The sequence below is a fragment of the Colobus angolensis genome, unplaced genomic scaffold, assembly GCF_000951035.1.
Source record: "Colobus angolensis palliatus isolate OR3802 unplaced genomic scaffold, Cang.pa_1.0 Scaffold34, whole genome shotgun sequence".
Classification (NCBI taxonomy): domain Eukaryota; kingdom Metazoa; phylum Chordata; class Mammalia; order Primates; family Cercopithecidae; genus Colobus; species Colobus angolensis.
Window position 1 is genome coordinate 7,309,093 of NW_012116710.1, and position 15,413 is coordinate 7,324,505.

At 49.5% G+C, this 15,413-nt stretch overlaps 2 protein-coding genes across 6 annotated transcripts in view; one reads left to right on the top strand and one right to left on the bottom strand.

Annotated features, from left to right (window-relative positions):
- Positions 1-13,179, bottom strand: part of LOC105519180 (chromosome unknown open reading frame, human C19orf47) — a 28,477-nt gene extending 15,298 nt beyond the window's left edge. Inside the window, exons 1-4 of one of the 3 annotated variants that reach the window (XM_011952472.1) lie at positions 13,095-13,179; positions 6,378-6,429; positions 1,004-1,091; positions 794-908 (exon numbers count right to left, since the gene is read on the bottom strand). In XM_011952472.1, coding sequence (XP_011807862.1) covers positions 794-908; positions 1,004-1,091; positions 6,378-6,429; positions 13,095-13,166 — 327 coding nt within the window. In that variant the 5' untranslated portion in view covers positions 13,167-13,179. The other 2 variants (XM_011952474.1, XM_011952473.1) reach the window with 2 other exon arrangements.
- The window catches only part of PLD3 (phospholipase D family, member 3), a 32,128-nt gene continuing 29,797 nt past the window's right edge, over positions 13,083-15,413 (top strand). The window contains exon 1 of one of the 3 annotated variants that reach the window (XM_011952467.1): positions 13,083-13,422. The gene's annotated coding sequence lies outside the window, so the exon portion shown is untranslated. The remainder of the gene's footprint in view (positions 13,423-15,413) is intronic. The other 2 variants (XM_011952471.1, XM_011952470.1) reach the window with 2 other exon arrangements.

Consider the following 15,413-nt stretch of genomic DNA (forward strand, 5'->3'; position numbering starts at 1 on the left):
GGCCCCACATAGGAAGCTGCTGTCCTGGAGATAATAATTATCACAAGGAAGATGTGAAGTAGCAATAAGTTATCATAGAGGGACCCGAATACAGGCAGTTTCCACTGTGCTAGTACTTCACATAACTTAATACTCACAACCAGGGCGGGGCACAGTAGCTCATGCCTTAAATCCCAGTATTTTGGGAGACTGAGGCAGGAGGATGGCCTGAGCCCAGGAGTTCGAGACCAGCTTGGGCAACATGGCAAGACACTGTCTCAACTAAAAATAAATTTAAAATGCCAGTTTGAGATAGAGCTGTACACCACCATTTTCCATAACAAAAGCCTGGTCACACCTGTAATCCCAGCACTTTGGGAGGCTGAGGTCACTGCAAGCTCCACCTCTCAGGTTCACGCCATTCTCCTTCCTCAGCCTTGCAAGTAGCTGGGACTACAGGCACCCGCCACCATGCCCAGCTAATTTTGTATTTTTAGTAGAGACGGGGTTTCACCGTGTTAGCCAGGATGGTCTTGATCTCCTGACCTCGTGATCCGCCTGCCTCGGCCTCCTAAAGTGCTGGGATTACAGGCATGAGCCACTGTGTCCGGCCAGGTTTGCCTCTCTTTCCCAGATGCAGAAAATACAACTCAGAGAGGTTGGGCCATGTGCCCAGTGTCACACAGCAAATGGCCAAACCAGCCCTGGAACCTGGGTCGGCCTGCCTCTGCTTCCAGGCCTCCCATTGGCTCTGCAACTGACCCTCCACCGCCATGCCAAACCCAGAGACAGAGGGGCTGGGCACAGCACCCACCTGACGGTGCACCACTTTGGCATGCTTGAGAATGGCGATGATGTCGCCCACCACGGTCACGCCCAGCTCATTCATGATCTCCTTATTGAGATCCAGCAGCATGCTCTTCTGAATCCTGCAGGGGAAGGTCAGTGGTGAGGCCCCAGGTGGGCCAGAATGGGTGGGCCAGTCAGCTCCCCACCACCCCATCCCCAAGTTCCGCCTCCTCACCTATTATCCACAAACATCACAGCATAATTGACAGCAGGTCCTGGAGGAATGCCGGCTTCCTTAAAGAACTGGATCCACTCGGAAGTGGCTGTGGGGTTGGACAGGGCTCATTATTCACACCATCCTCTTTAGAGAATAGCATTAGCAAAACCACAATCACAGCAGCTCCCACAAATTAAATGCTCATCCCATGCCAGGCCCTGCGTGGAGTGTTCCACACACACATGAAGGAACTGAGCCTTCCTGACCCCGTGAGTTAAGCAGTATTAAGACTCCCCTGAGCTGCCGAGAAAAATGAGGCAGGGAAAGGTTGGGCAACCCACCCCAAGCCACAATGCTAAACAAGGGGCAGAGCTCCCAAACCCTTACCACAGCCTTTCTCCTTACAGCTCCACCCCGCCCCAGGGCTGGCTCTCTGCATCACTACACATGCTGGGCCCATGACTGATGTAGGATAACTGGGACTCTGGGTTCTCTGCCCCAGTCCCCATCAGCCAGCCTAGGCCCAGAGGATGACAGGATCCACAGGTCATCCTTTGTGATGGAAAAGAAGCGTCACAGAGCCACCCCATGAGCCTTGGCAAGCCCCCTACCCGCCACAGTAGCAAACCTCCCTCAGAGAGAGGCACAGAAGTTACTAACATGGACTTCGGAGCTTGGGTTCGAATCCTAACCCTGCGATTTCCCTATGGAGGCACTGTGGGTAAGTTAACTCTTAGTGCCTTGGTTTCCTCATCTGTAAACCCGGGATAACAGATTTGACAAGTGTTAACCCAGCATTTGGCAAAGGACAGGTCCTGTCCTACGCATTGGAGATACGACAAGGCACAAGATGAAGTCCCAGCCCTTGTGTAGCTGAGATTTTAGTGATAACAGCACCAGTGTCCTTGGGCCACTGTGCAGACTCAATGAGAAACTCCATATAAAAGGCTTTAAATGACACGTAACCCAGAGGATATCCTCAAACCATGTCAGCTATTATTATTATTATTATTACTATTACTCCCATCACCACTAAACACAGAGCCACGGCCAAGACCAGGCAGACCCCACCTATGAACTTTATTCTTTCTAAATGTTCTTGGCTTCTTGGTGGGTTTGACCCTCAAACTGACCCCAGCCTGCCAGGCCAGGAGGTAGCTAAGAATACTGATTCAAAGCAGAACTTTTGTTTTCACATTTTGACATCTCCGAAACTAGGATCTACTTCATGATTGATGGTGTGCCATGGTTTAATTAGCAAACTGTTTTTCTTTCTCAGTACATCCAACAATCCATGCTATTTTAGAATAGAAGCAACCTGTTATTACCTCACCCATTTTGCTTTTAAGACAATTTTAGAGACTCAGAGCAGGGAAACAGACATACTGTAGGTCAGGTGTTACATGAGTGGCAGTGCGGGGCTCAGGTGAAGCCCCATGGGTCACATCCCCAAGAAGGCCCCTGCCCAGCCAGCCACAGGCCAGTTACCCAGGGTGCTGATTGGCTCTTGGGGACTGAGGCTGGAGAGGAGCTCATGTCCTTAGGATTTCCTCCACCAGGCCACAGGAAAGGGGTACCATTTCCCTATGTTGCACAGGCACTATCCACCTGCTAAGCCATAGGGCCCTGGGTCCCACTGGCCAGAAGCATGCATCTCTAACTATCAAAAAGCACCACATAATGATTCCATGTATATGAAATGTCTAGAACAGGCAAATCTAAAGAGAAAGTAGATTAGTGGTTGCTAGGAGGACAGGGGAAGTGACTGCTAACGGGTATGGGGTTTTAATTTTTTTGAGACAGGGTCTCCCTCTGTCGCCTAGGCCAGAGTGCAGTGGCACAATCATAGCTCACTGCCGTCTCAACCTCCTGGGCTCAAGCAATCTTCCCACCTCAGTTTCCCAAGTAGTTAAACTACAGGCGCATGCCACCAGGCCTATTTTTTTGTATATATACACACACAAGTTACATATATATACACACATTATTTTTGGAGATGGAGTTTCACTCTGTCACCCAGACTGGAGTGCAGAGGTGCAATCTCGGCTCACTGTAACCTCCACCTCCGGGTTCAAGCGATTATCCTGCCTCAGCCTCCCAAGTAGCTGGGATTACAGGCACGCGCCACCATGCCTGGTTAATTTTTGTATTTTTAGTAGAGACAGGGTTTCACCATGTTGGTCAGGCTGGTCTCAAACTCCTGACCTCGTGATCCACACTCCTCGGCCTCCCAAAGTGCTGGGATTACAGGCGTGAGCCACAGCGCCCGGCAATTTTTTATATTTTTTATAGAGACAGAGTTTCACCATGTTGCCTAGGCTGGTCTCAAACTCCTGGACTCAAGCGATTCACCTGCCTCAGCCTGCCAAAGTGCTGGGATTACTGGCGTGAGCCACAACACCCTGCTAAGGTATGGGGTTTCAAGAGAGAGTGATAAAGATGTTTTAAAATTGATTATGGTGATGGCTGCACAACTCTGTGAACAGAGAATATAAAAACCATCAAATTGAACACCTTACTAGGTAAAACGTATGATAAATGAATTATACCTAAACTAAGCTGTTATTAAGGGGAGAAAAAATACCACATAGGTTGGAGGTAGCTCTCTGAGCCAAAGCCTGTGATTGATTAATTGACTGACTGATTTTAAGGTTAGTCAAGTGAAGCAGTGGGAAAGGAGAAGGAACAAATAAATCTGTAACTGGTTGTGATCAATTAGTTGTAAAGACCAATCAGTTCACAGGGACCAGCCAAAGCCTGTGAATTTAACCAAGAGATTACTGAAACCCAGTATTTGAGGAATTGAAAGAGTCCCCACGTTCAGCACACACCACCATTTCATGTATTGCTAAGGAAGGAAAATATGCAGTCAACTAAACTGTCATAAGGCACCGGCAGTAAGATATACCCCTACTTCAGAAATGTTAAGTTCTGCAATGATGTGAGTCTTAGAATCAATGAGATGTGGCTTTTTGCACACACCAGGAGACACGTACAAGAATATTCACAAAGTAGTTTGTCTGTGATAGCTCCAACCCAGTAATAATGCAATATCCACTGACAGCAGCATTGATAAACACATGGTGGTCACTCTCAAGGTGAAATACTATACAGCAGTGAAAAGAAAGTCAACATAGATGACCCTTAGACATTATGTTGAGCAAAAGAAGCCAGATACAAAAGAACACAAGGTATGATTTCATTCATGTAATTTAAAAACCAAAGTCTATAGAATAGGAATGTCCCATTGATAATACAACTATAAAGGCAAGAAGTCCAGGAGCGGTGGCTTACACCTGTAATCCCAGCACTTTGAGAGGCCAAGGCAGGTGGATCACCTGAGGTCAGGAGTTTGAGACCAGCCTGACCATCATAGAGACACCCCATCTCTACCAAAAATACAAATTTAGTGAGGCATGGCGGGGCATGCCTGTAATCCCAGCTACTCGAACCGGAGGCTGAGGCAGGAGAATCGCTTGAACCCAGGAGGCAGAGGTTGCGGTGAGCCAAGATCAAGCCATTGCATTCCAGCCTAAGCAACAAAAGCGAAACTCCATTGTAAAAAAAAAAAAAGTAGGTAAGGCAAGAAAAGACGTTCACAAAATGGTTTATTCCATATGGAGAAGGGAGGGGAGTGTGATTGAGGTAGGACTCTCATGGGGCTGACAATATTCTCTTTTTTTGATCTGGATGGGTAACAGGGTTTGGATTTTTCAATCTTTTTACGGAACTATAATGTACATGCAAAAAAAGTGCACAAGTCAATAGATCTTCCTAAATCAGACACACCTACGTAATCAGCACCCAAATCAAGAAATGAGATATTTCTAACACCTCAGAACCCCTTATATTCCCTTTGGAGTCTCTACTCACTCCTTCCCAGATGCAACCACCACCTTCTAACAAAATAGACTGATTTTGCCTGCTTCCATGCTTTATATGAATGGAATTATAAAGAATACAGGCAGCTAGGCGCGGTGGCTCCCGTCTGTAATCCCAGCACTTTGGGAGGCCGAGGCAGGTGGATCACAAGGTCAAGAGATCGAGCCCATCCCAGCCAACACATGATGAAACCTCGTCTCTACTAAAAATACAAAAATTAGTTGGGCGTGGTGGTGTGCGCCTGTAGTCCCAGCTACTCGGGAGGCTGAGGCAGGAGAATCACTTGAACCCGGGAGGCAGAGGTTGCACTGAGCCAAGATCGTGCCACTGCACTCCAGCCTGGTGACAGAGCAAGACTCTGTCTCAAAAAAAAAAGGAATACAGGCCAGGCGCAGTGGCTCACCTGTGTAATCCTAGCACTTTGGGAGGCTGAGGCAGGAGGATCTCTCGAGCACAGGAGTTCAAGACCAGCCTGGGCAACATGGCGAAACCCCATCTCTACAAAAAATATAAAAATAAGCTGGGCATGATGGTGCGTCCCTATAGTCCCAGTTACTCAGGAGGCTGAGATGGGAGGATCACCTAAGCCTGGGAGGCGGAGGGTGCAGTGAGCCGAGATTACACCACTGCACTCCAGCATGGGCAACAAAGTGTGAGACTGTCTCAAAAAAAAAGATCTACTCAGACTTTGCTTCTTAATTACTCTTAAAACTATACAAATATATTTTATGGGCCAGGCATGATGGCTCATGCCTGTAATCCCAGCACTTAGGGAGGCTGAAGAGGGCAGATCACCTGAGGTTAGGAGTTCGAGACCAGCCTGGCCAACATGGTGAAACCCTGTCTCTACTAAAACTACAAAAATTAGCTGGGTGTGGTGGCACACGCCTGTAATCCCAGCTTCTTGGGAGGCTGAGGCAGGAGAATCACTTGAACCTGGGAGGTGGAGGTTGCAGTGAGCCAAGATCGTGCCACTGCACTACAGCCTGGGCAACAAGAGTGAAATTCCATCTCAAAAAATTATATATATATAATATACTTTTCTACATTATAATAAATGTCAACATTTTTCAAAGCCACCAACTAATCTCTGTGCCTTAGCAATCCCCAAATACAGAGCTTAAGGCTTGTGATAATAACAACACCTAAGGTTTGTTTAGAACTACGCCCAAGCTTTTACATGCTATAATCTCCTTAATCCCAGGACGTGGGAATACCATTTCTATTTCACAGGTGAGAAAACCAAGGCTCTGTAAGGCCACGTGGGAGACCTGCTGGACTTCATAACCCACGTTCTTCACAGCTAAACTATACAGTCAGGAGAGAGATCCGGCGAGGAGGCAGGCAGGCCTCAAGCAGTTCCAGCCCCACCCTGCCACAGTCCTCAGAGTACAGCTGTTCCTGCCAGTGACCCAGCCCTCCCTCCCCCACCCCATCGTCCCCCACCAAGGCCATACCTCAAAAAGGGCAGTGGGGAGAGGGGGCCCTGGAGAGAAGGCCACAGACTCACCCATAGTCACGGAGACCATCGTCTCCCTGGCCCTGACACTGCTCCCTGGAGCCTGAAAGAGAAGAGAGGAGAGGGCCCATGAGTTGCTGCCGGCTGTGAGTGTTTGTCCCTCTCCTGTGCCTGTCTGCCTGCATGCCAGAGGAACGTTCCTGGGCTACAGGCTCACCGCCCAGGAATAGCCTGGAGCAGCTGGCAGGAAGTCAGTCTGGGACAGAGCTGCCACCACCATCATCGCTTGTGCCTGAGACAAGGCCCAGGGACAGCAAATGTCCACAGTTCCATTCCTACACACCCCAAAAGGTTGGCTGGAAAAGGAGTGCAATAGAAATAAGACACTTCTGGCCAAAACTTTAGCAATAAATACCAACCAAGCGTGCTGGCTCATGCCTGTAATCCCAGCACTTTGGGAGGCCAAGATGGGAGGATCAATTGAGGCCAGGAGTTGAAGACCAGCCTGGACAACATGGCAAGACCCTGTCTCAGAAAAAAAAACAGGCTGGTCCAAAGGTAATGAATTATCTCAATTGACTGTTCATAGTCCTTTACAGATGGAACTCCTTATTCCACTCTTTCTCCCTTTCTCACTACTGCACTTGACTAGTCTTCAAACAAACAAACCCAAAACCCTATTCACTGAGAACCTACTATGTGTAAGGCACTCTTAGGGATACCAAGGTGAACAAAGCCATGGAACTTAGCAGCTAGTTGGGTACAGGCGACAGGGGAGACAGAGTAAACAAGCCAAACAGTTTAGTATTTAGGAAGCCTTTAGTGCCATGGAGAAGACATGGAGGACCCGGGAAGGGAGTGGTTGTAATTTTCAACAGAGTGATTAGGGAAGACCTAAAGCAACATTTAGAGAGCTAAAGGGAGGGAAGCAATGAGCCATGTGGTTTTACAGAGAAAAAGTGTTCCAGAAGAAGGTACAGCAAGTCCAGCGCCCTGAGCCAGTGGCTCATCTGGCATGCTGGAGGGAAAGCAAGGAGCCAGTGTGGCTGCAGTGGAGTGAGCAGGGAGGGCATTGGGAGGAGACAGGTCACAGAAGTGGTGACCTGATCATGAGGCGTCCCAGAGAAGACATGGAAAACCAAGTTTCCCTTACATTAGCAGATGGTAGAAAGGTGGTGTTAAAGACATTTTAGCACCAATGGAGACTATCTCCATTAAAAGCAGTGTTGAATGGGAACCAAAGGAAGTAACTTTTTCGTGTGCTGATTCAACGCTATCCGACTCCAAGATCATGGGGCCCACACTGCCCTGGCCAAAACTTCTTACTTAACCCTCTGCCTCTTCCCTGACCTCTGCCTCTTCCCTGACCTTCCTCTGCCCTCTCCCCTCACTCTGCTCCCTTCTATCTACTGCAGCCCCCAGTACTGATCCTCCCTCACCCCTCCATGAGGTGCAGAAGCCCTCTGTCCCAGAACCTTCCTGCTTACAACCCCATAAAATCTGTCCCATCCCCAACAGATTTTGATGGTATAATGGAGTGGTCAAGAGTAAGAACTCTGCAACCAGACTGTAGGGTTCAAATCCAGCTCTACCACTTATGAGCTGTGTGATCTCGGCAAGTGACTTCACCAGTCGGGCCATGGTGTCCCCATTTGTGAATTGGGAGGGTGCAAACATGACTTACCTTAGAGAACTGCTGTAAAAGCTAGATGAGTTTGTATGAATAAAAGCACTTGAGACAGTGCTTGGTGCCTACTAAGCACCCTGGAGGTGTTGTGCCTGGTCTCATCCTCCAGGCCTCCTTCCCCACACAGGTGCTTTGCCGGCCTCCCATTTTTAGAGGATGTCACCTGTGCCTGGAATGCCTGTCTCCTCCTGGCAACCTCTCCTTCCTTCTGCTCCACTGCCATCTACTTCGTGACCTTTCCCTAAGTCCCCACATATGAGACTCTCTTCTCTATCCTCAGCATTGTTAATCTTGCCCTTCCCTGGCTTCTGCTCAATTTTTTTTTTTTTTTTTTTTTTTGAGACAAAGTCTCACTCTGTCGCCCAGGCTGGAGTGCAGTGGCGTGATCTCGGCTCACTGCAACCTTCGCTTCCTGGGTTCAAGTGATTCTCCTGCCTCAGCCTCCTGAGTAGCTGGGACCACAGGCACCCGCCACCACACCCAGCTAATTTTTGTATTTTTAGTAGAGATGGGGTTTCACCATGTTGGTCAGGCTGGTCTCGAACTCCTGACCTCAAGTGATCTGCCCACATCAGTTTCCCAAAGTGCTGGGATTACAGGCACCTGGTCTTCTGCTCAATCTCTTATTGATGAGTATGACCACAGATATCACTCTGTCCTGTACTCAACACTCTTAGATCCAATTTCCCTTCTGAATTTTACCACTGGCCAAAGACAACACAGGCCAGGCACAGTGGCTTATGCCTGTAATCCCAGCACTTTGGGAGATTGAGGCGGGTGGATCACCTGAGACCAGGAGTTTGAGACCAGCCTGGCCAACCCATCTCTGCTAAAATACAAAAATTAGCTGGGCGGGATGGTGGGTCCCTGTAATCCCAGCTACTCCGCAGGCTGAGGCAGGAGAATCGCCTGAACCCGGGAGGCAGAGGTTGCAGGGAGCTGAGATCGCGCCACTGCACTCTAGCCTGGGTGACAGAGCAAGACTCTGTCTCAAAAAAAGAAAAGAAAAGAAAAGAAAATACAACATGCATCTCTCAAAGAACAGAGCACGGAGAGGTCTCAGTAAGTCAGACAGAACATCTCACAAACCAAGCAATAACTATGCATCAGGACCAGGGCCAAGCATCATGCAGATGCATCCCAACAGCTCAGTGAGTGAGGACTATTATTAGCCCTGTTTTTACGGATGAAAAACCCCAACTCATTGAGGTGCAGTCATTTGTCAAATGGCACATCTAGCAACTAACCTTATTGGGATTCAAAAACAAGTTCTTCCTGATTCTGATCCCATGGAGTAACTCCCACTGCGTGTTTACTATGCACCAGGAACTGAGCATATACACATCTCAGTGACTCCTCACAATCACCCTCAGAAAAATGGAAAAATGAGTCCCAAGTTACAGATGAGAATGGCAGGTCCAAGATCACACAGCAAAAGGCTGGGCGCAGTGGCTCAGGCCTGTCATCCCAGTACTTTAGGGGCAGGAGGATCCCTTGAGCCTAGGAGTTCAAGATCACACAGCAAGTAAAGGCAGCAGCAGGACTTGGACCCCAGGCAGTCCAATGGCTATGGTTCATGCCGATTGAGGGATTACTACAAGCCAGGTACTATGGTCTGTTTTTCAGTGTCTCAGTCAATGCTAACCAGAATCCTTTAAGTATTGGTATTCTTCCCCAAGTGCTACAGACCCTACTGGATTCAATTTCCTCTCTCCACAATCCTAAAAGCCCATCTCCAGCACTGACTTTCTGAATAAGGAAAATTATAATAATAGTCATTTTTAAAGACGGCAGCTCCCAAAACTCAAGGAATTACCACATACCAGGCTCCATGTGCTAAGCCTTTAGAAGACCTGTATCCAAATCCCAATTTTACCACGTCCTAATCCTGACTCTGGACAAGCAGCTTAACCCTTCTGACCTCACTTCCTCAACTGCACCATAAGAATGGTAAGGCCGGGTATGGTGACTCACACCTGTAGTCCCAGCATTTTGGGAGGCCGAAGCAGGAGGATCTCTGGAGCCCAGGATTTTGAGGCCAGCTTGGGCGATACAGTGAGACCCTGTCACTGTTGAAAAAAGGGAAAAAAAAAAAAAAGCCGGGCATGTCGGCTCATGCCTGTAATCCCAGCACTTTGGGAGGCCGAGGCAGGTGGATCACCTGAGGTCAGGGGTTCGAAACCAACCTGACCTCCTGGCCTGGCCAATATGGTGAAGGCCCATCTCTACTAAAAATACAAAAATTAGCCGGGCATGGTAGCGCATGCCTGTAATCCCAGCTACTCAGGAGGCTAAGGTGGGAGAATCGCTTCAACCCAGGCGGGGCAGAGGTTGCAGTGAGCCAAGATTATGCCACTTCACTCCAGCATGGGCAACAGAGCGAGACTCTGCCTCAAAAAAAAAAGAAAAAGAAAAAGAAAACAAAAGAAAAGAAAGGTGGCTGGGCACAGTGGCTCATGCCTGTAATCCCAACGCTTTGGGAGGCCAAGGCGGGTGGATTACAAGGTCAGGAGTTTGAGACTAGCCTGGCCAACATGGTGAAACTCTGCCTCTACTAAAAATACAAAAAATTAGCCGGGTGTGGTGGCTAATCCCAGCAATATGGTGAAACCCTGTCTCTACCAAAAATACAAAAATTAGCTGGGTGTGGTGGCGGGTGCCTGTGGTCCCAGCCACGCGGGAGGCTGAGGCAGGAGAACCGCTTGAACCCAGGAGGCAAAGGTTGCAGTGATCCGAGATCACACCACTGCACTCTAGAGGTTGCAGTGAGCCGAAACTGCACCACTATACTCCAGCCTGGGCAACAGTGAGACTCCATCTCAAAAAAAAAAAAAAAGTGAGAGTATCCATTCCTGGCCAGCACGGTGGCTCATGCCTGTAATTCCAGCACCTTGGGAGGCCAAGGCAGGTGGATCACGAGGTCAGGAGTTCGAGACCAGCCTGGCCAACATAGTGAAAACCCATCTCTACAAAAATTAGCCAGGCATGGTGGTGGACACCTGCAATCCTAGCTACTCAGGAGGCTGAGGCAAGAGAACTGCTTGAGCCCGGGAGGCAGAGGTTGCAGTGATCCCAGATCGCACCACTGCACTCTAGCCTGAGCTACAGAGTGAGACCTTGTCTCAAAACAAAAATAAATAAAATAAATAATAAAAAATAAAAATAAAAAAACACCATCTCAAAATTTAAAAAAAGGTATTTTTGTTGTTGTTGTTTTTGAGATGGAGTCCCACTCTGTCACCCAGGCTGGAGTGCAGCAGTGTGATTTCGGCTCACTACAACCTCTGCCTCCCAGGTTCATGCAATTCTCCTGCCTCAGCCTCCCAATTAGCTGGGATTACCACCACCACGCCTGGCTAATTTTTAGTATTTTTAGTAGAGACAGGGTTTCACCGTGTTGGCCAGGATGGTCTCGATCTCCTGATGTCATGATCCGCCCGCCTTGGCCCCCAAAATGCTGGAATTACAGGTGTGAGCCACCGCACCCAGCCAAGGACCCATTCTTAACGGTGTTACAGGGATTAAACGAGTTAATAAACAGAGTCCTTAGAACGAAGATGCACAGCAGGTGGTAAGTGTGATGTTAAGAGTGCATCAAATAAAACAAATCTTCAGTGATCTAGGGAAACAGTGGGACGGACAGTCACTGACTTAATGCTAGTTGTATTCAAAGGGTGAGCTGGGAACAAGTATAAGGACAACTTGATGGGGGTCGATGGGATCTGACAACAGGGAATCACACAGTACAAGTTCTGAACAGTATTCCTATTCAAAGGTAATATGCAGTATTCCTTCTTCAATTATCTTTCCATTTCAGTGTACAATGTAACGGGCTGTTCAGTTTCCATTGAATTTTACCTGAACTTTTCCTTCCTCTCATGGCCAGCAATGCTAGTTTTTCATTGAAGACGGCAATGCGCCGGGCACGGTGGCTCCCAGCACTTTGGGAGGCCGAGGCAGGCGGATCACCTGAAGTCAGAAGTTCGAGACCAGCCTGACCAACACGGAGAAACCCCCATCTCTACTAAAATACAAAAAAAATTAGCAGGACGTGGTGGCGCATGCCTGTAATCCCAGCTACTCGGGAGGCTGCGGCAGGAGAATCACTTGAACCCGGGAGCCGGAGGTTGCGGTGAGCGAGATCGCACTCCAGCCTGGGCAACAAGACAGAAACTCGGTCTCAAAAAAGAAGAAGAAGACAGCAATGCAAATTTGCCTCTCAAATTAATTTACTGGGGAAAAAAAATGCACTAGTCACAATCAAGAAAAAGAAAAAAAACTAATACTTCAGGACTCAGCAAAATTGGTCAAATAGTAAGTGGCAGGATGTCGATTTTCTCGGCTCCAGTCCTAAGTTTTTCCTATTGCTGTCTCTGAGCTTTCTCCCCCTACTTCCCTGGAATTTCCAGCTACACCAATGACTCTCAGAATCATTATCATTATAGTCCCAATCCGCGAGCTCTCACTGTGCCAGCCCCTCTGCTTAAAATCTCTACACACACACGCTTCGTCAGAATCCTCAAGACGACCCTATGATACTGGGACTATCTGCTCTCACTGTGCAGATGAGAAAAAAAAGGGGTTCAAGGAAGCGAAGACACAGGCCCCACTGCCTCACAGTGGAGCGGGACTTGAACCAAAATCCGACGGCTTCCAAACCCAACAATTTTTCATACTAAGCGCAAACATCAATACTAACAATAATAGTATAGTAACGAAGTGAGTGTTATGCGGAGGCGCTGAGCTAAGGAATCCAACGTACACGACCTGACTTCTCACTCCCATTTATAAAACCGGTGATACAGTCAGATTGTAACCCCCATTCCACAAGGGAGGAAACTGAGGCTCAGAGAAACAAATTGTACGTCCGAAGCCGTACAGCGGAGCCCGAACTGAGTCCAGAGCCCTGGACGCCACCCGTCCCTACCGCAACCGGCCCAGTCCCACCACCCACGGCCCGCGCCTCACCTGGCCCACCGGGCCCGCGCCCACTCTCGCCGCCCGCCCTCCCTCGCGGCGGCGCCAACTGTCAGACACTCCACCCCCGGCCCGGGCTGCCCGCCCCGGAAGCACCCCCTCACCGCAGGAAGCTGAACTGACCCGCCCGCGGCCGCTCTAGCCCACCAGGCTGCCACCAGCGAGAGTGCGGCCATAACCGTCACGTGACCACCCACCGTCAGCAGCAGGAGTGCGGGCGGATACGTCACGTGACCGCCCACCTTCGCCGGGCGCTCTCCCCCGCCCGACGCCAGCGAGCGGCGCGGCCAATGAGAAAGGCGCATGCCTGGCCCCCGCGGGCCCGCAGTCTAGCAGTAGTGCGCCTGCGCGCGGCTGGGGGCGGTCAGGCGGGGATACATCCTGGAAGGTGCGTGTGGGGCTGGGTCCTGGAGTGAGAGACGTGGAGTGCAGGTACTGTGCGATCTAGGGGCGCGGCTCCTCGGCTGTCCTCGTGTTGTCCTCCCCGCTATAATGCATCGCCTCCCTTATGTCGTCCTCGGTCCCTTTATGTCACTATTCCTCTCCTTCTGTCTCATCCCACTTAAATCCTCACAACTCCCCTTCTGTCGCCATCACCCTCTTTAAAGTCGCCATCAATGCCCTTAACTCGCTTTCCTTCCCCGTAAGCCCTCTTTGCCACCATAGGTCGTAATCGCTCCCTTTAAATGCGTCATCGCTATATGTTACCTGCATCCCACTTTTGTTGCCATTTCTCCTTTATAAAATCCTCATTTCTCTTAAACCCTCATCGTACCCCCAAGTCACCTTCGTATGGCTACTGTCCCCATCGCTCTTCTTAAATCGCGCTAATGCAGCCTTTATGTCATCATTACCCCTTATGTCTTTGTCCCTCCCTTGGCATCACTGTTCCTCCTGCAGCCACCATCCATTCCTCATGTTTCCAGCTTTCCCCATAAGGAGCCACCCAACCTTACAGTTATTTTTCTTCCCTCCGTGTCTTCGTCATTTCCCTGTATCACAGCTCACATAACATACAGGGTACTGCAGCCCATTACCTGGGGTGTGTTAGAATCCCAGTCCCACCACTACACCTCTGGATACCTTGACTACCTTATGGCACCTTTCCAATCCCAGCTTCATCTGCAAAATGCACGTGGGGACGTGCACATCAGGGCTGAGTGTGACAATTCTGAGTTTATTCTTGTGGCAGGCTGAGCTTGACATGGTGTTTTTGTTTTTTTTTTTTTGAGACGGAGTCTCGCTCTGTCGCCCAGGCTGGAGTTCAGTGGCGCGATCTCGGCTCACTGCAAGCTCCGCCCCCCGGGTTCACGCCATTCTCCTGCCTCAGCCTCCCAGGTAGCTGGGACTACAGGCGCCTGCCACCACGCCCGGCTAATTTTTTTTTTTTTTTTTTGTATTTTTAGTAGAGACAGGGTTTCACCGTGTTAGCCAGGATGGTCTCGATCAGGAGATCATCGTGATCCGCCCGTCTCGGCCTCCCAAAGTGCTGGGATTACAGGCGTGAGCCGCAGCGCCCAGCCTGACATGGTGTTTTTAGCTAATATTGGTACTAACCATGCCACCCTCCACCGGGTGCAGTGTGGCTCACGCTTGTAATCCCAGTACTTTGGGAGGCCAAGGTGGGCAGATCACCTGATGTCAGGAGTTCGAGACCAGCCTGATCAACATGGAGAAACCCCGTCTCTACTAAAAATACGAAATTGGCGGGGCATGGTGGTGCATGCCTATAATCCCAGCTACTCCAGAGGCTGAGGCAGGAGAATGGCTTGAACCTGGGAGGTGGAGGTTGGGGTGAGCCGACATCGCACCATTGCACTCCAGTCTGGGCGACAAGAGCGATACTCAGTCTCAAGAATAATAATAATAATAAACCATGTCACCCTCACCTTCATCATATCCTCATGGTCACTCTCCCCAGCTGCCCTCGTCATTCCCGGGGTGTTGTCATGGACCTCGTATCAGGACAGATACTCTGCCACAGCAGCCACACCACCTCACAGTCTCCATGTTGCCCTCACCTCTGCCACGTCACCACACCTGTGGCAGTGGCCCATTAGCTATTGTGAACCTTGCTTCTGTAAATACTTAATCGCTATCTCGTTATCTTATGGGATTGAGTGATTTCCTCCACTCCCAAAAATGAAAGCATTTAGCTAGTGCTGCGAGGGTTGAGGAGGGCTTGGTGAGGGGGAAACTGTAGGTAGCTTAGGCCCACAATTCCTTGGGCTTTTAGAATTAGGGCTACGGAGAGATGAAGCCTGTTTCTCCCACACTTAAGTCACACCTCATCAGTCCTAGGCCGGACGGACGAGGTGGCTGTTGCCTGTAATCCCAGCATTTTGGGAGGCCAAGACAGACGGATCACTTAGGGCAAGGAGTTTGAGACCAGCCTCTCCAACAGGGTGAAACCCCATTTCAAC